General features: G+C 42.3%; 2 protein-coding genes across 7 annotated transcripts in view; one reads left to right on the forward strand and one right to left on the reverse strand.

Moving 5' to 3' along the window:
• Positions 1-71: 71 nt before the first annotated feature.
• On the forward strand, positions 72-24,635 carry PSMG2 (proteasome assembly chaperone 2). 5 transcript variants are annotated; one of them, XM_019490427.2, is made up of 8 exons: positions 77-290; positions 3,982-4,153; positions 5,303-5,361; positions 6,348-6,466; positions 7,684-7,857; positions 12,525-12,645; positions 19,265-19,362; positions 24,087-24,635. In XM_019490427.2, exons 1-8 carry the CDS (start codon positions 231-233, stop codon positions 24,112-24,114), a joined length of 831 nt encoding a protein of 276 aa, XP_019345972.1. In that variant the 5' UTR covers positions 77-230; the 3' UTR covers positions 24,115-24,635. The 5 variants fall into 5 exon arrangements, 4 of the variants coding, with proteins under 4 accessions (XP_019345972.1, XP_019345973.1, XP_006272008.1 ...); XR_002091156.2 differs by lacking the exons at positions 19,265-19,362; positions 24,087-24,635 and adding an exon at positions 11,679-11,813 and having other exon boundaries at positions 72-290; positions 12,525-12,641; XM_019490428.2 differs by lacking the exon at positions 19,265-19,362 and having other exon boundaries at positions 119-290.
• The window catches only part of PTPN2 (protein tyrosine phosphatase non-receptor type 2), a 56,061-nt gene continuing 51,651 nt past the window's right edge, over positions 21,657-26,066 (reverse strand). For both annotated transcript variants that reach the window (XM_006271944.4, XM_014606688.3), the window contains one exon: positions 21,657-22,864. In XM_006271944.4, coding sequence (XP_006272006.1) covers positions 22,843-22,864 — 22 coding nt within the window. In that variant the 3' untranslated portion in view covers positions 21,657-22,842. The remainder of the gene's footprint in view (positions 22,865-26,066) is intronic.

Below are 26,066 nucleotides of genomic sequence, written 5' to 3' on the forward strand. Positions count from 1 at the left end.
CCCGGCCAGGACGGGAGGCTGCCCGCCCAGCTGCCTGACGGAGGGTCCCCGCTGCCACCCGGGACTGGTATCCCCGGCTCAGCCCGCTCGGGGGCTCCGGCAGCCGCGCGGCCCCTGCAGGGAGCAGGGTGGGGACAGGCACCATCCACGACGCCTAAGGCGCCGGGAAGTGGAAGGCCCCCGCAGTGGAGGCAGGCCCCGCCCGGCCCTGGGCCCCCGCGCCGCCTGTCATGTTCGTGCCGTGCAGCACCGCGGCGCGCCGCGACTTCAAAGGCTTCACGCTGCTTATGGTAACGACCCCCAGTCCCCGCGCCGGGGCTGCCCGCGGCCTTTCCCCCCGGTTGTGCGGGGCCCTGGGGGGAGGGGAGGTGGGACATGCCCCGCACGGGGCGGCAGTTGGCGCAGGAGGTACCAGCGTTCTGGGCGTGACGGCAGCGGAGCGCCTTGCTGTCTACCTTGCGGGGCAAGGCACTGCCAAGGGGGTCTAGGATGTGGAAGCGGGGCAGGGGCATCCTCACAGCCCACACAAGGCCGTTTTGGTGCACTTCAAGAGAAACTAGAACAGGGGTTGGCAACGTTTTTGGCTGGAGTAACTAAAACACTGCAGTCCTGGTATTGACTCCGTGGTGACGGCTGTGCAACTGGCTCTGGGTGCGCAGCTGGGAAGAGGTTTGGGGGGCAGCACAACCCTGGTCCCTCACCTGCTGTCCATCCCAAGGTGTACACATAGCTGCCACCTCCACAAAGCTGGGTCGGGGAACACAGTGCAGGAGTTTGCAGCTTCCTAGCTGCCTGCCACAGCCAGCTTGGTCTCTGGGCAGCTGCAGCATGTGGCAGGCACACTGCAAATAGCTGTGCAAGAGTCTGCAGCACCCAGCACTGGCTCTGTGGCAGAAGCAGCTGCATGTGTGCTTCTGGGTGGACAGCAGGGGCTGGGGCCAGGCTTGCAGTGCCCTCAGGTCCCTTCTCAGCTGTGTGCTGGAGCTGCACATGCAGCCGCAGAGCTGGTGCTGGGGCCATGAAGAGCAGCACAGCTATTTATAGCCTCCTAGCTGCAGCCGGCCCAGCCTCTGGCCAGAGCCTGGGTTGCTTGCAGCCTCCTGGTCACCTGCCACGGGCAACCTGGGCTCTGGCTGGTGGCAGGCTGGCTGTAGCGTGGTGGGGAAGATGGCCTTATGTGCCGTGCTCTGGCACATGTGCTGGAGGTTGCCAATCTTTGAGCTAGAAGCTTTGCTCCCAGGTGGGACCCAGCCCCCCCCCCCCCCCCCCCCCCCGGCGCCACACACATGCACCCCCCCCCCTTGATTGCCTTCCTTATGGGCAACCCCACAATTTTAGGAAGGTGCAGATGGTAGGGGCGCCCTCCTGTCTAGCCGAACATTTTTTTTTCTCTAGTTAAAAACAAACAAAAATTTTACCAAGCTGCTAGGGATCTGGGGGTGGATGATCTCCGTTTAAGATGGAAGGAAAAACAATTAGAAATGCATTGCAATAAGGGAAAAGCAGACCACAGGGCTGTGGAATAGGAGCTTTGTTAGCAGGAGCAGCCAAAAGACAACAGAATGGCAGCACAAAAGAGAGCTGGAGCAGGGAAAGAGCAAGACAATTAAAAAGAAGAGAGGGTCATTAACACTTGTGAAATGAACAGCTGAGAAGGGATCAGGTAGATGACGGTGAGCCACAAAGTCAAATGAATTCCCTGGGCATGCCCTGATAGAAATGTTACCACTGCCAGGCAGCTGGTTGGGTGGAGCAGACATCAGAGGGGGTGCAAGTGCATCGGCATTCTCCCTCTGGATCCATCCCTGGCTTTTCCCATTTTGAGATCAAAGTGAAAGCAAAATGTAACTTGTCTGGAATTGCAGGTATCTGCTAGATTAGATGTCAAGTGTGGGGGGGGGGGGAAGATAGTGTGGCATTAGTCCCACAGGTGTAGTTTACAGGTACGTCTCATTGGGATACCTAAAACAGAATCTTGCCTTCTTGAGAATCTTGACCATGCCGCCAATGCTGCTGTCAGTCATTTCTATGCCTGAGTTAAGGTTTTTTAGGCTGCAGCTACAAACAGTCTGTAGGGCCATGGAATTGAAGAGCAGCATTACCAGGAATGGCTAACAGACCTGCTAAATTATGGAAGAAAGGATAACTTGATTAGTAGAAGGTCGAGATGGTTAAAAAAAGAGAGGGTCGTTCTCACCTGTGGAGTGAAGGGAGGTGAGCTGGGGTGATCAGGTAGATTATAACAAACGGTTACTCCATAAGCACCACCTGAATAGAAATGCCACTTCTCCCTCTGCCACTGGTTTTCAATTTTGAGTGGAGGGGGGTGCAAGTGTACTGCTGCACAAATGCACATCCCCGATCCACCCCTACTTCACCATAAACTAAAACAGTCAGGACCTGGCTCAGTTTTAAATGAAAGTGCATTCTCCTTTTGCATAGCCATAGGGCAGTGGTTCTCAACTTTTTATGCTTGTGGCACCCTTTGATAGACTTGGAGCACACCTTGGAAAATGCTACTTCTTATTTTTCACTAATTTTTTGACCATGGCCAAATAATAGAGCAATTCTTCTGTTGCAAAGCACTCGGAAAGACCGCAACAGGCCAGAATCTTTTTAACACCATGAATTCCTATTTCAAATCTCTGGGTTTATCTTTTGAATTATGTGTGCATACCTAACAAAACTAACATTGCCTTGGTACCCCACAGTACCCTTGAAAGTATATCAAAGCACCCTTACTGAGAAATCACTGCCATAGGGATTCCTCCCAGAGAGGGCCCAAATGATGTGAAGGTAAACTGACTGTATCCGTGGCACCACCAGCTGCATCAGCCATGTGGACACAGAGAGGGGTGACATTTTTTTCCATAAATTCTTTCATTTTATTATAAATTGGATGTGAGGTGGCAGGACACTGGTAACTTTTCACTTCAGTGTATCTTGCTGGTTCCAGCAAGATACACTTGAACTTAGTTCTGTGACTTGGATGAGAGTAGAGTTGAGCAGAGTAGAGCATTGTATAGCTATATAGGACTGGGGCACATAATACATGTGCTACTTTAAGGAAAAATGTGGCTTCCCTTCTTTACCCCCCTCCAAGTTGCTAGTAAGTCCCAGTGAGTATAATGTATTCCTTTTTTTAAAGAAGAAGAAAACTTGTTAGGCATACTTTCCAAAGCTGTTGACACCACAGCTCAGGTGGAGTCTCCCCTGATGCTTTCATCATTAGCAAAAAGGTGATTTTTGAATTAATTATTATAGTAATTTTTTACTTGCCTGATATACTAACCAGCATCCCATTTATTTTGGAGATAAAGGATATACAGTGCCGAATTACAAATCCTACGTTACATATCGGTTAGTATAGAAACAAAATGTGAACAAATGTGTGTTTTGAGATACGTAGAATAATGCCTCAGGTTTTCATATCCAATTTTAAAATACTGGATGGGAGGAGAGTTAATTAGGTCGTAATTAGGTCAAAGTTGAGGGGATTTTACTTGTTAATCTGAATAGTACTTTTAAAGTTACTTCAATTAAAATACCATAGTTTTATTTACATATTAAGTGTGTAATATCAAAATAACCGTTAGGTGTCACTTTAGGTACTGACAGCTTCTGCACTGAGTTTTAGTAACTTTGTCACCCGTGGAGAAAAAAAACCCCTGAACCCTCAGTCCTGTACTTAATTTTCTATGGAAGTAGGGATACTTGAAGAAGTAAATTTTAATATATATTTGCAGGATCAAAGCCAAAGTTTGTATTAGTAGGCTAGCCAGGCTGTTCAACAAATTACGTGTCTGTCAAAACATGAAATGCTTCTCTTAGAAGTGTGATAAGTCTAACTAGTCTGAGGATTTAAGTAACTTAATTTTGGTCTTTCTCACACCATCACATTTTATGGATGAACTTTACTGTAACTTACTAGGTAAACTACAAATCTGTTAGTTTGACACTAAGTATCTTGTGTTGTTTCAGCCATCTGTATCAGTGGGAAATGTTGGCCAACTAGCGATAGACTTGGTTATTTCTACACTTGACATGCCTAAAGTGGGTTACTTCTACACTGATTGCCTTGTGCCAATGGTTGGGAATAATCCGTATGCAACAGCAGAAGAAAACTCAACAGAATTGAGTATAAATGCAGAAGGTATGTAAGTTATACCAGTAGTCTTTACAAGCTATTTTTCAGATGTTGATTTAGGTGCAGTCCTGCAGTGGTCTATACAGAAAAACCTTTTAGGGAAAAGGGGCTCTGCACAGGTGCAAGGACTCATCCATGGGATGCTCTCTGCAGGATTGGGGTCTTACCTTGTTTCTAAAACCAGCTGGCAACCAGAGAACGATGAACTAAATTGTATTAATATACTCTGTGGCTTTTGATTTAATTAAGTTATTGTCCTGTATTCTGGTAGTGTCAATGTGATTGTTATAGCCATGATAGTCCAGGAATTATGTGCGTGGCAAGGATTTGTTAGAGTGATAGCTTTTAGTGGACCAACTACATAGTTATCCCACATTATGCCACCTATGCAGTTGGTCTAATAAAAGATATCACCATAAGAAATCCCTGCTTGTCCCATTCTTATGCATTCCAAACCAAAATTTCTACAGAAGTCAAGTGAAAAAAATTCTTACATTAGGAGCTGTAGGAATTTTTGTCATGTAATCTCCAAATTGTGGCTATAATTTTAAAGTCAGTTTTTAGACTGATGCTAGGAAGAGAGCTTCCACATTAGATTTCAGATTTGAAAGTTTTAACTTTAATATTAAAGAATATTTTTGGTGTCCAGTTGGCATATTTTGCTGATTCGAGGTTCAGTTTCACTATATTTGTCATATCTACCTCTGCTCTACTTGAAAAAAATAAAAGTAATCTATATGCTCCCCTTAGTCTTGTTCCTTCTTCCTGTCCAACTTTTTCCCTTCTCATTTTCTGATATCTTCAGTTCCTTTTTCTGTTCTAGTCATCAGATTTTTGTGGACTTTCAGCAGTAAAAACTGGAAGTCCCAAGGTAAATGTTTTGATCAGCGAAAGCAGCTGTAAAACTAGCTTCTCTGGTTCAGCTGAGTCATTATGGCTTTTCAGCTTTTTTGTTCTTTTACGGTCAGGCTTAGGGAAACTAAGACTAATGAAGACAATTGCAATATAAATCTGGTTGTATGCTTTTATTTCTTTAATAACTGGAAGTTGTACTCTAGATCCCCAAGCTTTAATTATGTTGCATATTGGATCAGTTCAAACCCTTCTAACCCTAGAATATTCACTTTTTTTTTTGTTCTATAACTTTTTTTGTAGTATATTCATTACCTTCTAAGAAGCTTGTGGTTCTTCAGATTAGATCACCATTTATTAAGGTGTGTGTTTGCTTGTTTGTTTTCATTACGTATGTTGGAAATGAATTCTGAATCAGAAAGCATCTACACCCAAGTTCTTTAGCAGTCGAGATTGATTTTAACCATCTCATTTCTAGTACACTAAAATCAATTTTCTATAAAATTAATCTAAAAAATATTGCTAGCAGTGTTCTTGCTTAATACACATCAAATAACAAGAAAGAAGTTGGAATTAACCTAAGATCTTCTCTAATTATTTGTAAGATGTTCAACAAACCAAAAACAAAGACAGTTTTTCACCTCTGTCACTGATTGTATGACTTTGAAACTCTGGACTCCTAATAGAAGATCAGAATTATGTTGGAGTACATTTTACTCAATCATTGATGTCTCTAGGAAAGTGTCAGTATTTTTCAGACATAATGTTTGTGGGAAAGATCTCCTTGTAATTGCTGCCTGTTTTTGCTGTTTCTCTTTCCTAAAAGAAGTTATTTTCTGCTGTCATGATAACAGCAGAAATAATTTCTCTGTCTCCCTAAAACCTGAATAATGTGAAACATGGAGGAATTTGCCTTGTATACATGTGCTGTGTAGAGGCATAGTGATTGTCATTAAAGTCAGCATTTACCACACAAGAATAACTGAGTTAGCACAGGGGTTTTTTTGGTAATTCCTGCTGGAGGAAAATATTCTGGATTTCTTAGGACCCAACCTAACTCTATAATCCTATCCATATCAGTGGGAATTGGATCAGTTTTGTACCATTGCATGAAAATAAATATTTTCATACTGACAATTTAATTCCAACACAAAACATTTTGGTTAAGTTGTTTCAGTTTGCAGCCCTTCATTAAAAAATTATCCTAAAGTAGAGACCTAACAGGCAGGAGGAAAAAATAGTTGAACATTACCTTGCATTGTTGCAAAATGTTAGTCTCTTGTATTGTAGTAGTTTGGCATTTCTTAAAGATCTAATTTGTCATTCTTTTTCTCCATTTTCTCTGAAGAATAAATACAGGTCCTTTTCTCAAACTGTTCTTTCTTGGGTGAAAAGCAGTAAATGTGCCAGAGTTATTCTTCTGTCTAGCAGTCATGCATACCAGCGTGATGATCAGCAGCTTCATAGGTATGTTTGTATGATTACTTTTGGCCATCTGATTAATATTTCTTTTACATAAAGTTAAATGATATATTTTCATCTAGTCTGGGTTTGATTGTTTTTACTATGTTTGATATGCTCCTTTTGCTTTGTGTGGATGTGTGTTGTATAATATATATGCAGTACTGTGTTCTAAGAGGATTCAAATGAAGTCAAGACTATTAAAGTCAAATTAAAAAAATCTAGTTTCTCTCTGCTTTCCTGGCTTTACTGTCTTTCACTGTAGATAATAAACCAAATTAACTTTCGCTGAGCTGTGGTCAGTTTAACATTCTGTTCTTTACATTAGTAGGACACTGCAATGTTTAAGCTACAGGGAACGTGAGAGATGACGGTTTTTTCTTTAAAAAAATTGTTTTTCACCCTGAAGGCATTGTAATCCATGATAAAGATGATGAAATTGCTGGATTTTTTTCCAGACTACGTATCTTAATAAAACACAATGTCCTTTAAATAAGTCATAGGCTTGAACGATGTGCCTGTATTATTACCAGTTACACTTTGCATGCTTGTTTTTAAAACTGGCATTCACATTCACTCATCAAGGAATCATTTCACATGTTCTAGGCTGTTGTATACCACAGGATTAAGTCCTTTGTTTTCTGATAGCAGACATACAGGCTAAGTCTGTGGAACTGATTTTACAGCAAAACAATTTTTAAAATGATTGAAAAGCTATTTAAAGTAGTCATAGCAAAGTATATCTTCTTAATGTTAAGTTCAAGCCTACTATAACCCAGTACAGATCAATTTAACAAGTCTAAATGAATTACTCAAACTTCAGCATCCCTGCTTTTCTGTATGTAACAGTTATTTGGACCTCAAGAGAAAAGGACTATACTATTCAAAAATAAAAAATACAGTAGTTTAACAGTCAGCTCATCTTTTTCTTAATCTTATATAACGGTAGCTGAAGGAGAAAAAGGGTACTTGATTCCTTTAGGCTTAAATAGGTACTTCCAACATGTACCATTTAGTTATCTTATGTGGTAGATAGCTGACTAGCTTACAGCATTTTGTAACCACAAATTAGCCTCTGGTCTGTCTTGTAAAAGAAAACAATCTTTGTGCAATACTTATTGCGGGGTAAAGGCCCTGGACTGATTCCAGTTGTGTTCTTATACATGCAGTAACCCATGCATCATATACAGCATTCTTGCATTTAATGTATTTTTTTTTCTCAGTACACCACTGCGGTATCTGCTCTCACCTACAATTCAGAAAACAGTTGGAGATCAGATGCAGGAGCTAAACTGGAAAGAGATGGAAAAAGTAGCAGTTTACCCTGAAATAAACAATGCAGAGAAGGTTCTACATATCCCTGGAGGTGGCATCACAAAGTTATTGTTCACTGAGAGGTAAGCAAGCTGGCTAATATTAGAGAGAAACACAAAGATATAAAATCCAGTTTTAGTCTGTAGGTACAATTTACATTTGACTATGAATCTACTTCCTGAAAAATTAACATAATTTTCTTTTTGAGAGATGTTGTATGTGGTGCTTTAGAAAAAAAACATTCTTTAGATACTTCCACAGGAGTTCTCCTGGAGAGGAGACTCATCTTCAGTACAGGCCTGTGATCAAGACAGGAGGTAGAGGATACAATAGAAAAAATTGGAAAAAAATGTTGCATCACCCTGCTTTAAAATGGCTCAGATCCATATTTTGTGAATGGGCCTGTGGGTAATAGGAGCGGATTGCAATAAAGATGATTCATTTTGGTATCTGACTTAATAAAAAAAATACTGTATATGCTCAATTCCAAGATGAAGTTCTCCCCCACTTAATGTGGTGGGGGGAGAAGGCCTGTGTCTTGGAATCAGGTGCAGGGCAGTGTGGGGGTAGACTACAGCTGTAGCCTACCCCCCCCACCATTTGTACCCTCTGCATTTGTACCCCCTGCCTCCCCCCCTCTATTTCCCCCCACTGCTGCCTTGGGTGCTCACACCCACCCCTCCTGGCCCCTCTCTATCCTCTCCCCACAGCCTCAGGTCCCCAACCCCACCCATTTTGCCATGTCCTTGAAGTCTCTATCATTGCATCTTTCCCTCCCCCCACTCCCATCCCCTTACCCTTGCTTTGACACTGGCAGGCTCTGTCCCCACTCCAGTCTGGGGCACAGAGCCTGGCCCCAGCCCAGCCTTCTAACAGCAGTTCAGAGCCAGCACTGCTGTTACAGGGCTCGCCTGGGGCCAGGCTCCATGTCCCAGACTAGAGTAGGCACAGAACCTGCTGGCACTAGAGCAATGGTAGGGAGGAGGGGCAGGGGGCTGGCAAGAAGCAAAGGCTGAGGGGAGGGCCCAAGGCAAGGTGGGGGCAGGCAGAAAGTGGAGTAAGTAGGGAGGTGACAGGCAGCTGGGGGTAAGCTGCCTTCCTCCACACCACCTTCCCCCTACTGTCTGTCTCCTGTTTCCCCCACAACCACTTGCCCTACCATGTGGCTTCCCGCACTGCAACAGAAGAAGTGCTCTTGATTTTCTGTAATAAAAAAAATGAGTGAAAATTAACAGCTGGCATTTTCCAAGGGTACCTTGAGTCTAAGGTGGGTGCCTTGAGTCTAAAAAGGTTGAGAACCACTGTACTAGATCATACTGTCTCCCAAAAAGATAACTCTATGCTTTATAAACCATGTAAGCTATTATTACTAGACTGGGTGTTAATCTGGGTACTACACCACAGGAACATTATTTTTTTTTAATTCGTTACTGCTAAGATTGACAGAAAATGGAACATTCATATTTTTTTCTGAGCTTCTCATTAAATATCTCTAGTCCTGTGGAAAGCACACCTCCAAAAGAAGAAAAGGAGTAGCAAGCATATACTTCACAAAATCTGAATCAAAGGTTCAGAGCTTCTCCTTTGGTTAGCTTACAGTCAGTTTGAGAAAATGTTGAATGACTTCCCCAACCATTTCAGTAGTGAATTGATTATTTTTAATTCTGTTTCATTTGTGGGTGGCAGAGTGCTGTAACATTTCCTCTCAGTGTCAGTCTCATGACAAAAAAATTTCATATCCTTAAATTTTCCCATTCAAATGGAAAACTTGTTTCAACAGTGCTATAAATGTTGCTGTAACTTTCTATTCTTCAAACAAACAGGATCTTGCTGAGTGTGTCTTTCTCATTTGTATTAAAAAAAAAAAATTGGGTTGAACACCAACCAGTGTACTCTCACTTTAAAAAAACAACCAAGTAAGTATTAAGTCACTGACTTGAAGTGATTATGCTTGAATCACTAATGCTTTTAATAGTTTACAATTTTTTTCCCTTGAGTTATAAAGCATGTCTTTGCTTTGGCACTGTACTAAAATTCCAAAATTAAATGTTTTATCAAAAACATCCAAGCTGGAGCCTAATTAGATTTGTTTTCTGCCTTTCAGACTAATGTTAAATGATACCCTAACACAGGGGTTGGGAATTATTTGGGCTGGAGGGCCACTTAGGGAGTTTTGATGAGCTGTTGCAAGCTAGGTCATCCTGCCATCTTCCCCCCCCCCCCCCCATTTTGCAACAGCTCACCAAAACTCCCAGGACTGGGATCAGGATCTTGGGGCCATGACAGCATAGGGAAGGGGTGGAAAAAATACGGCCTGCAAGGCCATTCTATCCGGCCTGCGGGGCTTGTAAAAAAATGTAGAAAATCAATATTTCTCTGCCCTTGGTTCCTGTAAAAAATGACAGGAACCAAGGGCAGTAGGACCCAGGGGAAACCTGGCGGGCTCCCACAACAGCAGGGCCCCCTAGCCCGAAGCCCCAGCCATGGTTTCTGGGCTGGGAGCATGTGGCTGCCCTGGTGGGGGAAGCTCAGGTAAGTGGGGGGGGGGCAGAGGCAAAGGAGGAGCGTGGGGGGGTAGGGAAGCGGCCCCACCCACACCTGATGTCCTGCACTGCAGCTGCTTGCAGCCCAAATGGGGCTGCCTATGCCCACTCTGGACAGCCCCATGCGGGCTGCGAGTGCCTGCAGCATGGGGCGGAGGAGGGGCTGCTCCCCCCCCCCCCCCACTCAGTGTTTCCCTGCGCAGAGAAGAGCGGCCCCTTGCCCGCCATTCCCTGCTGCAGGTGCTCGCAGCCCGCGCGGGGCTGTCTGGAGCAGGCACAGGCAGCTCCGGGCTGGCTGTGAGTGGCTGCAGCATGGGGCACCGGGCATGGGGTGGGGAGGGGCTTCTTTCTCCCCACTCCTGCACTCGGCACCACCTTGTAACCCGGCCCCACTGCCAGGCTGGCAGTGGGGCGGGTTACAAGCTGGTGCTGAGCATGGGGAAAAGTGGGGAGCGCCGGCCATGGGGCAGGCAAGGGGCCACTTTTCCCCACGCTCAACACCAGCTTCTTCCCTGCTGGTGAGCAGGGGGTCAGGGCTGTGTGCTGCCCCCCGCCTGTACCACGGGGCTGGGGGGCACTGGGAGTGAGTGGGTGGGGAGCCAGTGGGAACATGAGGCCTGCACCAGTGTCCTGGGGCCAGTGCTGGTGGGGCCTAGAGCAGGGTGGCAGGAGTGCAGGGTCCCAGCTGGCAGGGGCTCTATGGAGCTGGGCCAGCTCCCCCCCTCCCTGCTGGTTCAGCCCAGCCTGGCTCCACAGACCCCTGCCAGCCTGCGCCCTGCTTTGGGTCCCACTGATGCTGGCCCTGGGACGTTGGTCCCAAGATGGTGACCAGGGGGCAGGGCATCTGTCAAGGGGTGGGTTACCTGTCAAGGGGCAGGGCTACCCATGTGGCCCTTGACTGCCTACCAAAATCGGGTAAGCGGCCCTCCACTCAAAATAATTGCCCGCCCCTGGCGTAGGGTCAGGGACCAGGGCAGGACCACAATCCACTCTGCATATCCCTGTGATGGGTGACGGTTCCATGGGCAGGATCATGTGGGGAGTGGATTGCAGCTCTACCTAGGCCCTGTGCTATCACCACCCAAAAATCCCAGGGTCTCGGTGGAGACTAGCCGGGACCCAGGTGGGGAGGGTGCATGGCTGAATGAAAAGGCTGGGGCCATGGGTGCACAGGGTGTGGCATCCGGGAGTGGAATGGGCAAAACTGCTGCTGAAACCCATTCCCTGCACACCCCTGCCTGCAGAACTGGCACCCATCACAGGGATGTGCGGGGAGTGGATTGTGGCTCTCTCTGTCCCCAGCCCTACACTGTCATGACCCCAAGATCCTGTCCCTGCCTGCCTGTCTGTTCCATTTCCAGATACCACTCCATGCCTGCCCACTGTGGTCCCAAACCAGTCTTCATGGAGACCCTGCCCGCCTGCTCCGTCTAGCGAGAGCAGTGACACTAACAGTGGTAGTTGGAAAGAGCCACTGCTGACATGGCTGCTAGGAAGTAAGTCTGGCTGCTGTACCACCCCAGATATGCTGCGTGCTCAGGGGTAGTAAAACCAGCTGCACGTGCCAGAACCCACGCTGCCCCCTGTGCCTGGGCTGGGTGAGGCCAAGGGAGCTGCCACAGGCTGGACAGAATCCCTTGGTGGGCTGTATCCAGCCCATGGGCCATATTTTGCCCACCCCTGTCCTAGCATGGTCCTTTATTCTAAGATGCATTCAACATCAGATGTCTGTAGAGTGGGGGAGTCAACCCAGGTAATTTAAATTCCCCATCAAGATTCATCTGATTGCTTAGTCAGATTCTAATCTTTCTTTGTCCCTCTCAAGATTTCCTTTCTCCATAATCCTTATTTAGAAGAGAATTTACTAAACTTTACACTGTTCATGTAATTATCAGCTACCTCTTAATGCAGATGCCTACACCTTTTTATTTTTAAGTTCCATGCATTCTTTTATACAGTGCAGCTTGCATAACTTCTTTTTCCATGTTTAAAGTAAATGGAGAGGGGAAGGTAGCAGACAAGCTGTGTAGGAGTTTGTGGCATAGAATCTGTGCCTCAGTCTCCAGCTTGGAGACAGTTTCTGTGGCTTTTTTAAAAGAAAAAGGTACAGGCAAAAATAAATAAATAAAACCCCAAATCTGTTATATTAAGTGAGCTACTCCCCAATTATTATTGTTCCAATAAAAAAATTACAATTTCTGTTCTAGTTGTTCTAAAGGAATCCCAATGGCTGTTCTACTGAAATTTTGCTCAGAAGGGGATAATATCCCTGATGCACTTGCTCTGGTTAACTATCTTAATGAATGGCTCCAGCTAATTAAAAATGAAGTAAGTATTGTATCTAAAGTTCTTGGTTTAATATTTCTGACTATTAATTGTTTCAGTAGAAAATTACAAAGACTGTTTCAAATTTTAATTGAATTTTTGCTAACGTGCAACCCTCTTTCCTTGAAGACTGTTTCAAATTTTAATTGAATTTTCACTAACGTGCAACCCTCTGTCCTTGGAAGGTTGTATTCCAGGGTAGATTTTGTCATTTTGTTGTCCAGGTTACTGGAAACAGGTAAGTTTTTTTTACCATGTTCTTTAGGAACAAAAACCAGATACTGTATGTTTTGAGAATAATAGCATGTTAGGATGAAGGTATAATCCTGGTTGGCCTTATGGTAGCCTTCTCCTGGTAAATCTACAATGATTAGACAGCTGTGTGACTAAAGATAAAGGGAAAGGAAGTGGGGGAAATAGCTTTTTTTCTAGCTGTGGTTACTGCCATTCTAAAATTTGAAAATAACGTTGCTGTTTTTAAATCAGCAGAGCAGCAGTACCACAACTACCGCTTCACACTGGAAAATACCAAGTTCTTGGAAACTGTTATTTGGCAGTGGCCTTCCACCTGCACTCTTCTGATCTGTGCTGAATTTTTCTAAGTCACCTGTATAAAATATCTGCAACTTCCCCTACGATGGTAACATAATGGGCATAAGCAGCAACAGTCTAATTTGCTATAGACGTTAATATCTCTTTATATAAGCAAGCAGATCTTTTCACATTGTGGTTATGTAAAGAAATTGACTTAACTTCCACTAATTGTCTAATGTGTGATATGTTTTGCACAATGGTTCCTTTGGACACCTGTTAGAATATTTTCTAATAAATTATTTTAAAAGGGCATTTTTGTTTTAATATCCTGGCCTATCTACCTTTGTCATGGAGAGCGCCATGTGGCCACCTCTAAGCATAGGAGATTTAGTAAGATCAATGTGAGAGTCCAGTTTATTCATTCAAATATCAAAGTTACAATTAAAAAAAAATCAATGGAAGAATTTCTTAGTTTCCATATCTATTTGTATTGCAGCAATAGCAGAGATGAGCCCTCTGGGGTTAGGAGCATACCTCAGGAGAAACAGCAGCTGGCCTGAAGAGCTTCCAGTTTTATTTAGAATAGATGAAGAGTGTAGAAGTTAAAATTATTTGGCAACCTGTAGTTTGTGAAGAATTGGCTTCAGCTATTCAGAAAAAGTGACTAATCACTTAGCACATATGGTATTACTCTCTTCCTTAATTGATTGAGTAAAGCCTTATGAATGAAAAGAACATTTTTATATAATTAAGAATGTATACTATTCACTTCCAGCAAAGGATGTGTCTGAAGATTCTCCAAACATTGCAATAAGTAAAAACCAAACAGGAATGGAAACTAAAGTGTCAGCAATTAATAATCTTTACTGTTCCTGAGAGTTTTTCATTCATATTTTGCAGCCTTAGGCATCTCTGGCTAATAATGCAGAATCAATCACACACCATAAAAAGATCTAGTTGGAGCAAATACGTGTAGTCTGAAATACTTTCAAATATAGTGTTTCAGAAGTCAGACATGAGTCCTAAATTAGAAGTACCGGTAAAATCTCCCAAGCCTAAAATAGTCTCAACATATGTAGAATGATGTCGGCATGAAAGAAAACTGTTACTGGTAATGGTTGAGCTAGAAGTATTTTGGTTTCATGTTTTTACTTACCATAACAAAGCTGCAGTGTTTCACACTGAATCTTCAAGCAGTATGAATACCTTGTCTCAGATTGATAGCTCTAAAGTCTGAATCTGGAACTAGCTTTAATCTTCAATCGACAAAGTAGTAACTAGGGATCCTGGTTTTCTCTGATTAAAAATTGAAAATTCTCCAATTAAAAACCCAAAATCCATGATAAAAATTGAAGGCCCCCCACAGCCCCTCCCAGTGCTGTGGGTGCCTCACAATCCCCCCCACAGTCTCAACAGCCCTCCTGATGCCCAGACCCACAGGCATGCAGACACAGATATTGACACTCACCCCAGCAGGTAAGCATGTGTGGGAGGAGGATCAGGGCAGGGTGGGGGAAAGGGAAGGTGGAGCTGTGTGGCCGGCCGCTGGGTGGCAGTGGCAACATGGTGGTGGCTGGGCGGCACGCAGCCATTTCCACCACCACCTTGTGCTGTGCCGCTGCCACCGGCTGCACAGCTCTGAGCATGGCTCTGCGGCGGCAGCAGGAGGTTTTGGAGGCAGCAGCCATCACTGCCATAATGGGCCTCCAGGTAAGCGGCAGCACCATGTGCAAGCCCAAGCCGCCTCCCCCCACACCCCAAGTCCCCATCCCTCACTGCAGCTGCAGAGCCGGCCATGGAACTGTGCTCTGGCCACATGCCAGCCTCCCTCTCCCCCTCCCCTGGGTAGCCGGCCAGGCAGCATGTGTGTGGCCCGCACATGGCAGGCACCACCACACTGTGCCCCACATCGCTTGCCTGCAAAGCCCTCTGCAGAGGTGCACCCCTGCCCTCAACCCCTGGCCCTACTCCCAGCTGCAGTGTGCCACCTGGGGCTGGCAGCACCCCCATCCCCCAAACCATCTTCCCCAGGCCTGCCCCACTTACCTCCGTGCTCCAGGGGTAAAGGGCGAGTGTGAGCCTAAGCCCAGCCTTGGCTGCCTCAGAGGCTCAGGCTCCACTACCCCCCTCCCTGGGTTTCCCACCCTTTTTGCAATTGACTCCTGCAGGCTGGAGCTGTGCCAGCTGGTGAGAGCTCTTTCCAAAAGTGGAGAATCCACTGATTTCTCTGCTAAGAAGAGAAATCCACGTTCCCTCCAATAAAAACAGGGAATCCATGGTTTTCTCCATTTTTTCCAAGGGAAACGGAAAACCTGGGTCCCTGGTAGTAACTTAAGCACACGTGGTGTACTTTGGCTTGCAAGTAGAAGTTCTACACACTCAAAATATGTATGTAGACTGTTTTTCAAGTATTCATGAATGAGTGATGTAGCACCTTAGTTGCAATGAGAATAACATTGTCAGAACCACCAAGCATATCACAAGTATTTGAGATGACAATGCAGGCAAGAAAATACATTAGAAGTTGAGCTGTGCTCGAACAGAGCAGATTCTGGAATTTGCATGCGACTACCTTAGCGGGTTTCAAACAACAGCTGGTTTTAAAGTTAAGATTTCATTTGGGGCTCATGGTCTTGTGATTACTTCCCAAGGAACAGAATCGTACTTATTGAAAAGTAGTCAGATATTGGTTAACCATTTTTGCACTTTCCTGAGAACTTCCTGTAGTTTTCATCCCTGCAAATGCTATTATTGTAGGCCATGACCAGATATGCTGTTTGAGACTGTACTCAAAACAAAAGGGGAAGGAGAGGAAACAGACATACATAACAGAAGAAATGCTTCAAAATGATCCTCAAAAACTGAGGAATATCTTTGAAGCAAGGACTTTCTGAAATGGCTGTATTACCCCTGTGATTCTTCAGTCTCTCAGTGCCCTGATTCCTCTGCCCTATCACCAGGGATCACGTGAGGTGTGTAGGGATTCCTGCTCTCCAGCCCCCTGCAGCCTTTGCTGCCATTGTGAAGGAATGAAGTGGTCTAGGCTAGGATATAGTTTGTGCATCAATGGCCATAGTTTGCATTTAGACAGGAAAAAAGTTACCTTCAGACATCTCAAGTGCAGTACTTTTCACCTTGAAGGATCTCCAGATTCTCCAGGAATGTAACACTCTTCATGGGGATCATGTCATCCCTGACGAAGAAGGAACCGGAATGTAGAATATGAGAGCTGTTTCCAAAGCAGCACTGCTTCATAGTTTGAGGAGTTGAGCTTACCAGGCAGGTAAGCATTCCAGCTCCAGTCCAGCAAAGCACCTGGCTGGCTGCTTAAATTGAAGCCTGTAAGCTACTGTTTAAATCCCAAGGCATACTCGCATGTTTAAGTGCTTGCTGGATGTAGAACAGACTGCTCAGCAAGGGGTTGCTCCTAAATCCAGGAAGTCAAAAACACAGCTACATCAATTTTCCATTCCTTCAGCATAGCCTGCCAGTAACTAAAGAAGTCAGAGGGTTACTCCAGATATACACCAGTGTAAAATGTGAAAGTTATCAATCTTTAACGGCCCCAAATGGGGACTTAGTTCATAAGCCCCAAAGAGGAAAGGTTGAGGCTTATGAATATGTATAAGCCATAAGTGGGCTAGAGTTTAAAATAACTGGGAGAGAGCTGAGTGGAATTAACTAGCTTTAGGTACTGCATGGAAGGTGTATGGGTGTGGTTGGGACTCAGTATTTAATTCTGGAATGTTTCATAAATTGCTGATAGCTAGAAATCTTTTTTGTGGGGGAGGAATCTTGTTAATAGGAGCACAATCATGCTACTTCAGTGTGCAGACTGTTACCATGAATTCTCTTCGTCTCAATTTCTTTAAAACAATCTTCAACCTGGCTCAATCCTAGAACCTCTTACTCTAGTCCCACTTAGAGCAGTGAACTGCAATATGTTTCAAATATGTTTCAAAGTGTGAACGTAACTAGTGAAGGTAGCTATATATTCCTGTCACTCACTATTCCCTCCTTTGATTTATTACAACCACTTGTGTATTGTCTTAAATGAGGCCCTGAGCCTTCAATTAGCGTGGCATGGGTGGACTATTGCCCTGATATGCCTTCAGGAGCAAAAAAATCAACTGAATTGCAGATGTTATTATATAATAAAATACCTTAATGGATAGTAAGTGTGACTTCTTGATGTGGGTATGAACACCTCATACAATAAATACTGCATGTGGCTGCAACTTTAGCTTGCTTAAAAAAAATAATAAACTCACTGAATTTAGTGGAAAGCATGCATGCGTTGAAGAGGCATAATTAGGGTGTCCTTTTAACAACTACAGGTTAATTTTGTTTAAAAAAGTATTTTCTATGAAAGCTAGGTATTAAAATTACCTTGCTTTTTCAGAAGCTTTACTCAATAGTTTTTTCTTCTCATTTTTCCCTTTAAATAATTTGTTCCCATAAGCTTGCTTTATTTAGCTGGGTGTGTTTGGCACTTGTAGCTCTGGGGGATCAAAGCAATTACCTTAGTGAAACAATACAACAACGCTGTTCCCAGCAGAATTGAGTAAACTTTAAAAGGGTGACTCAATTCTCTATAAGGGACAATATTATGGTACATCTCCCCTTCAGCCTAATTTTCTACATAATATTCAACTGAAGCAATATTTAACAATATATATTTCTTTTAATAAAGATTTTATTGTTCAAATAATTTACTATATACCAGCAGCAGATTAGAAAGGACAGGATTAAAGCCTAGTACTAGAGGTTTTAGAGTGCTGATTATCAGCATACATCCATGTAGGTAAAATAACGAGCAAGTGAGTGGCCTGTGGCAATGTAATTTTAATGAAGAATACTACATGAATGCAAGTGCACACATCTAAGACACCAATTTAAATCTGTTTAAAAATGGACAGTTTCTTCTAATCTTGTGTTCAGTTCATTCTATTAAAATCTGATGGGTATGCTTTAATAGGTGCTATGTGACAGTCATTTACTGCAGCAAGTTCAAGCTACAGACACTCTTTATTAATTATAGTACCCAAGAATTAACTTATTTTCTATATGTTGAGCAGTATGTGGAAAGCTGCAGTTAATGACAAAGGAGGTGCATTCCGTTTTTGTAGTTACTAAAAATCAAAGCAAGTTAAGTAAGAGATTAAATTCTGGCCAATGTAGTAATCTAAACAATGGAGAAACAAAGCAATGACAAGAGTGAGAAAGAAGCAAGAGGTGTGTAGCAACAGCAAGGGACTGTCTAATTGGAGCTCAGAGACAGAATGTGATAAACAAGTGCTAGTTTCAAGGAGTAAGCAAATTAACTTTTTCTTCCCTTGAATGGGCACAGTCAAAAGGTATAATTTCAAACTAATTATCAAGTAAGTATTTATGTCATTTTAGTCACCGTGGTATCAAGGCAGCTGCGCTTTTTAAGAAACAGGACAGAGAGATTTACAAGATGACCAGTTTAAGAAAATAGAAAGATGACATTTGAGACATAATTGCATTAAAATAATTTTAGCATGTTCCAGCAATGAGAGACGCAAATCTGCTGCTTAGTTTTTGCATTTTGTTGAACATGGACAAAAAGATACTAGGCTGGTCACTTCCATTTCTATCAGCCTTGGCTGATACTAGGCAGAGGCTGTACTGTTGGCTGCAAATACTTCAGGGGAATGTTTGTGATAATTAAGGATCTGCTGAACAGCAACCAAATGTTATATCCCAAAAATGTTGTTCTCTTTAAAAATAAGCATAATTATATGACAGCATCCTCAAGGTTATTGTTATAGTTCACAAGTCAGACAAACTTGAATTCAAATCATTTAGAGAATACAGACCCTTAAGATTGCAGGGATTTTCTTTGACCTCTATAAATGTCAAAGGTTTCCTTGTGGTCCCTCCAGAGTTGTGTAGAATCTCTGCAGACATGTGGGCAGGTGTTCTCTTGGTACATGTAACAGTAACCATCTGCTGTGGGGTTTTAAGAATTGAGGACAAAATCCTCACTTCATTGAAGTCAGTCTCAGAGAAGAGATTAGGTTGCTTATCACCCTGCCACGCTCTATTACTATTCCTTACGTAGCTATACCATGTCATGAACACTGAGGAGTGTTTGAAGAAGGCCTGTGACACAAGTAGATCAAACTCCAAGACACTAAAATCATGCAGCAAAGACATCAGGTAAGCTCCTTTCTGCTGTAGAAGCATGAACCATAGGAAACTGTATTAATAATTTAACCTATAAATAGTACAAAGCAGCTCCAGGGGGCGGGGTTACTTCATAGTTGGTCATTGGAAGGGACCTAAGCAGATCATCTAGTCTGACCCCCTGCCATGGGCAGGAAAGGATGCTGGGGTCAAATGACTTCTTTCTATGTTACCCATTGACTGTTGGGTAACAGTATCTGACATAACCAGTTACATGATTTTTCCTGAGACAGGTCTCACTCATAAAGTATATGCAACGAGAAATATAAAATTGACAACTGCATGGTTGGAATATATGCTTAGAGCAGCTTTTGGGTGCCTCAGTATCTTTCCCAAGGTCCCTGGGAGAGAAGCGGACACCTCCTGGTACTATCCACAAAAATTCTTGCTTCATGTGTATTTCCTGGATTTAACTTTATTTTTACACTTACTAAGATTTGTTCTTGTTTTATAACAGCTGGAATCATCTTTGCCAATGGCACTTAAGCAGTCTTACAGTTTCTTCTAACTTTTCCCTGTGGTTGAAAGGCCAGGAAACTTTTAACATTGGCTTGGATCTCTCTTATTCCTTGCAACTTCTAAAAGACATTCTCTGCTCTGCTAAACCCTGGAAAGTCATGATCTGCTTAAGCTCAGTATTACATCATCCATCTCAGCCTAATGCTTCTCCTGAGCTTGTTTTGTTGCACCATAACAAATTAGCTAGTTTCAAGTGTGAAGTGGCTGTGGGTCTGGCTATTTTATACTGTGGGAGGAGTCCTTTGGGTTACTTATGCCAAGGATTTACTACATTAGCTGTGCAGGTAAGTAACATGACCAGTGATTGTTTTAACAGCTTTGATTCAAGTTGGGATACTTGATAGGTGGATGCTCAGCAGTGAGCCACAATACAGTTATCTCCTACACTTCCTAGTCTACAAGCTAGCTATTACTTGTATGGAATAGCAAAAGCTCGTATGCTTATGAATGTGTGGCATGAAAATTTCATACAGCTTTTGTAAATGCTTGGCCAGGTGCAAGAAACATATTAGGGCAGTGGGAGCCAATTTTTATGCCAGACTTGCCCTCAATTAGATCCACACCCTCGAGTGCCACTCCTCTGCCCTCTACCTGATTGACTGCTTCTGTTCTCTGCACTGTGCCCCTATCCAGTCCGCTGCTCTGCGCCTTGTCCACCACTTTTTGTTGCCCATCTACTCCCTGGTCTGCTCCATGCCACATACAAAGGCTGCCCATGCCCCTCGGGGCACATATGCTGTAGGTTGGCCACCCTGTTTTAGAGCATTTTGTCCAAGTAGTATTGCCAGAGGACATTTAAGCACTCAATAGAAGGAATGATACAGTTTGATGTAGCTACAAATATGGAGCTGAGTAGTCAGTCTGGAAGTAGGAGCTATAGATAGGGTTTGCAAATAAATCAGTAGCATTTGTTCTAGCAACCCAAAATGACATTTCCAGCTGTATGCTACTTTCAGAATAGCTCAATCCCAGTCCAGAAGCTTCTCAGTCTAAGGACCAGTTAGCAATCAGACAGCCAAGCAGAGAAATAGAAACAAGTGTCACACTATCAGGAGACTGAGCGCTATAACAGAATGGGTTCTTCAGGAGAGACTTACCATGCAACAAAGAAGTGCATTTAGAAGCACTTGCTTTCTTCTCCAATTGATCATAGCATGTTCTTTTTCAAGGCACTGTTAATACTGAATTATGGTTGAAGTTCTGAATGCATCAGTTATAGGGTCACATCCAGAGATGTATGAAATGTAAACAAGACTCCATATATTCTACAGTAGTGGGATTTACTATAAAGTCTGCCAAATCCACTTTAATTTAATGTGTTTATAGCCTCCTGGTTCCAAAAGTGTCTTGGAAGCTGAGAGCAAATTGTGCATAACCTAAAACAATCCTATAAGAGGCATAAACTACATTATAATATATACATAAAAAAATTAAGTCTAAGACTGAACAGAAATAATTTGGGCTGTAATTAAGACAGCTATTGAATTGGGGCATAAATTACTACTGGTTAGGTTTATCTTAAAAGAGAAGCATAGTCCTGTATAAGGGCACTTGCCTGAATCAGGCTTGAAACCCAGTTCTGTTAACATTTTAAGGCTGCTCATATCAAAGAGCACATCAACTTTCTGAACTGCCTTCCCCACTTCTCCATTTTGTAAGACCAACTCCATTTCTTCCTCATCCTCAATTTACAACACAATTAGTGTCCATACAAAAAATTAACCACGCATTGAAAACTGAAAAAAGTGTAGAGGAAAAACAAACTGAATTTAATATAAAATAAATTCTTCTCTGTTTTGTATACATTCATATTCAACTCAAAAGCCTACATGGATCTGACTTTACCAAGGGCTGCAGAATCCAAAACCTTGCTGCAAAATGTAAGTCAATTTGCCACAGATTACATGGGATTGTGTATCAGGTTAAAATAAAAATTGAAAACAAACAAAAAAACACCGCTGAAATATCAGGACATGGTTTGATTTGCATCCTTCTCTTCCAGTCACTCAAAATACATCAACAAAAACAACTAATGAGAAAATATAAAGGCATGTTAAAGCACTAGACACGGATCATTATTTAAAGGCATGATTCAAATCCCATCAATGGGAAAAAATTTAACTGAATTAAAAGCACTTTGGATCAGGCCTCAATCACCATTGCAGAAGTCATGTTTGTAGGAACTGGAACTTAAAAGATTTCCCAATTTTTAGCCATTTAAAAATCTCAGTCATAACAGCAGATTGCTTGCACTGAGTTATTCTGAATATCTTTTGCATGAACTAGAGACAACATGTTGAGGGTTACTGAACGAAGTAGCTGAATAAAACAGCAATATCCTTATTTTCAGTATGACTGGAATATTTACAAAGCAAGGTTGGGAATGGAAGGCAGAGAGAGACGCATGTGGTTCTTCATTAAGCCTAGGACTATCACAATACTCTGTATCAGATTCATGAAGATTTTTTGAAAAAGTTCACTATTGTTATTACAATTCAGTTTTCCAGTTAAGAAAGAAATTAGACAACCTGGAGATAACCCAGTTTTTTAAACAGTTTTGTAACAGCGTCTCCCTAACATAATGCTCACACAACTTGTCAATTTAAAAAAATATTTAATGCTGCCAAAAAGTATAAAAATACAATAAGAATGGCAGTACAAAACAAAGTATTTTCTAATTTATTTCTTTTACATCTTTCTACAATTAATACAGTCATTATAAAACATGTAAGACAGCAAATTATTTTCTTTCGCAAAGAAGCATGCTGGTGGTATTCTTCATCCCCTGGATGTTGTTTACGTTGTAAACAGATGGTTATGAGGCCTTGGTATTTATCAGACCTCACTTTTGTTCCCGAAGAGGGGCTCATGTCTTGCTTTGCATATCAATAATTTGCAATTTATAGCTTCAGAATATTCACAAGTCTTGGAGGTTTAGGTGTCAGTCAGTCTCGGCCTACGACATACAATGCAAAACAAAGTCACAGATTCAGTACACATTAAGAATCAACACGCATTAAAGGGCTTGTAGCTCATTATAACTGTAGACCCCGAAAATGATTTGTTCCAATTTCTGATATTGTTCATCAAAATAATTACCTGATATAATATGTAGCAAAACTTGTTTGAAATGCCAAATCTTTTTTGAAAAAAGTACTACAGAGTTATTACATAAGGTAAGTGCATGTTGGAGAGTTGAAAATTAAGACAATCCAGTGAGCACAGAGAGAAAGTTAGTTGCCCAATCCAGGGAATCATGTAGGCATGTTCCCAGCTTTAGATAGTCAGTCCCACTGAAATCAGTGAGACTACAAAACTATTTAGGCCTGTGTCCTCCAAAGAATACTGATTAGTAATTTATACCTAGAGCTGTTTTTGAAAGTGATGGCTCAATGGAGAGAGACAGTGAAAATATACAGTTCTCTTGTACCGAGCGGAGATTTCCGAAATTCAATTTTTATTCTTTTATTTTTTAAACAAATGGTAGTCTATGCAGCCAGGAACAAATCGGAACTAAGATTTGCAATAACAGACTGATTTATAACTAGTTTTAAGCCAACATACAGCATAGTACAATATCTTTCCAAATGAAGCTTTTCAAATCAAATAAAGACTCGGACAGATGTAATATTTTGAATATATTTATTTTTAATACATGAAAGAGAAACTGAACTAAAGTTTTGAGAGGCAGGAAAACTAATTTCCAAGGCCAATGGCAATGCGTAGCCCCGAATTCAGTGGTGAGGGTAAGTGCGGGATGCAGTAGCGGGATGAGAACGGCCCTCGGTACAGAGCAGGGGGAGCTCGAACGGCTGCCTGCTGGATGCCATGTAGGGCACAGAAAGTGTCCCCACCATTGTGGGCTAGATCAGGTCTCTCTGCAGGCCAGATTTGGTCCATAGGCTGCCAATCTCAAGTCTAGGCTCTTCAGTCCCCATCTCAATACCATCCTCTTTAAAGTTTGGCTTTTGTGTATATGCTTGCACAAAACTACGTTTTTAAAAGGTTTAACTGATAAGTTGGTTTCTTTCTCAACACTTTATTCCCCTAACACTCACCTGTGATTCTTCATTATTTGTTTGGGATGGAATCTGCTAGTTATAAAGAACTACTGCTCTATTGGGAAAAAATACTGAAGAGCGAAGGGGCCCTCATCCCACTTTTTTTTTTTTTTCCAGATTTTTCTCCTGCCTGAAAAATACATAATCAAATAGAAAACTATACGGACCAATTCCAACTCTTGTAATCTACAGCAAGTGGTCTGTAATGGATGTGCAGGTGTTTGTTAGTGATTTGTTTGTAAAAGGTGCACGTAAGTTGTGAGAAGCTATTCATTTGAATGTCAGAACATTATTATTTTTCAAGAAACTAATACTTGTATGTATGGCGGACGGGTGAGGAGTGGGAGGTCACAGTTAAGATTTGAATCAGAAGCTCAAGATCATTTCAGAACCTAGCATGCTAGTTGGCATTTCACATTCTAATAAATGGAAACTTATGTTAAAAGTAAGTGCTCTTATGATTGTCAAGCACCCTGGAAACATCAACAATGTATCACGTGGCTTAGACTGTTGTAATTTTCTAAAACCTTAAGAAAAAAAAAGTCTAGTCTGACTGGAGTGAGCATTTGGTAATTTGTTTTAATGCAGCTAGGATGTCACCCAGAATTCTTTTATGGAATTCCTTAAATTTCTTCCTCAATCACATTAAAATGTAAATTAATTATATTGGTGGTTTGTGCTCTATTAATTATTATGAATGTCTTCCTAGTCTGGCTGTTAATGATGCAGCCAAACCAACCAAGAAGCAAAAGCTTACCCAGGAATCAAACTAACTTGCTAATGTTCATTTATGGAGTCAAAAACAGTAACTAGAATGTGAGAAGTTACAACTATTCACAACAGCCTGCTCCAAATTGATGCAAAGGAGCCAGAATTTATAAGATGGAGGCAGGTAGATAATTTAAATGAAGACCTGAAGAGCTGCAGTTGGAGGTAGGTGTCAGAGGGAAGCAGAGAAGGCCTAGAAAAATCTCCCTGAAAAACTGAGGAGTCAAGAAATAAATCATGACAGTTTCAGTAAAGGGGAATTTTTCTCTCAACTGATTTCCTTTAAACATTTTGAAACAATAAGACCTAGTTTTTATTTTATTTTATGATAATATTTCGTTACCCTGCATGTTTTCCAACAAACAGAAAACAATCCTTGTCAGATACTTTATAGTTAATGGAAAGGACTTTTGTCAAATCTGGGGCAAGCCTGTGCTATAGAAAGACTAATACACTTCACTTTTAATATAGACACAAGTTAAAAATTAGGAATTCATTACATCAGAGTCATCCTAATGAACACAAGTGCCATACTGGGTCAGACCAATGGTCTACTTAGCCTGGTATGCCATCTCCAATAATGGCAGAAATGGATGCCAGAGGGAGAGCACTGAGCTAGTCAGATTTAGAGTGATCCATCTCCCATTACCCTCCTGGGCATCCACCATTACTAATTTAAAGATACCAGAGAAAACATCTCCAACTGTTCTGATAAAAAGACCATTTTTTTTTCTCTTTCATGGCTTGAGATTTAAGTTTTATATATTGAAATTTATGATTTTACCCTTAAAAAGCTGTCTATTGACTAGTATATACCATAACAGATATTTCATCTTGACCATACCACAGCTCCACAATTGACCAGTGTCACAGTACCAATTACTATTCTGCTTTAGTGGCAAAAATGCACAGTGCTCAAAACAATGGATCTTTAAGACACTATACTTGACTTTTAATTAGGGGTCTACCCAACTCCAAGCAGCATCAGCCAACTTTATGGACAGATTGCAGGGTCTGCTGCCATTTTCACAGGTTTACTGCAGTAGGGTCCCACCATGCCTCTGATTGCTTATGGGGGGGTGTGGTCCTGCCCTTCACTGCTGATTGGTGGAGAGGGCTGCCCATCAAATGGCCCCACCCATTGCCACTGACTAATGAAGAGAGGCAGAGCAGCAATGGGTGTGAGCCATCTTGCCTGCTCACCTGTATGCTAGCAGCCCCCCTTCATGCCAGGCTGCATGGCAGGAAGGACTACTGGCTCCCACTAGTGAACCAGCATTTTTTTTTAGTAAAATTTTGTTTTGTGTTTTTTCCCCTGTGGATTTCATG

Source organism: Alligator mississippiensis, chromosome 3 (genome assembly GCF_030867095.1).
Source record: "Alligator mississippiensis isolate rAllMis1 chromosome 3, rAllMis1, whole genome shotgun sequence".
NCBI classification, from domain to species: Eukaryota; Metazoa; Chordata; order Crocodylia; family Alligatoridae; genus Alligator; species Alligator mississippiensis.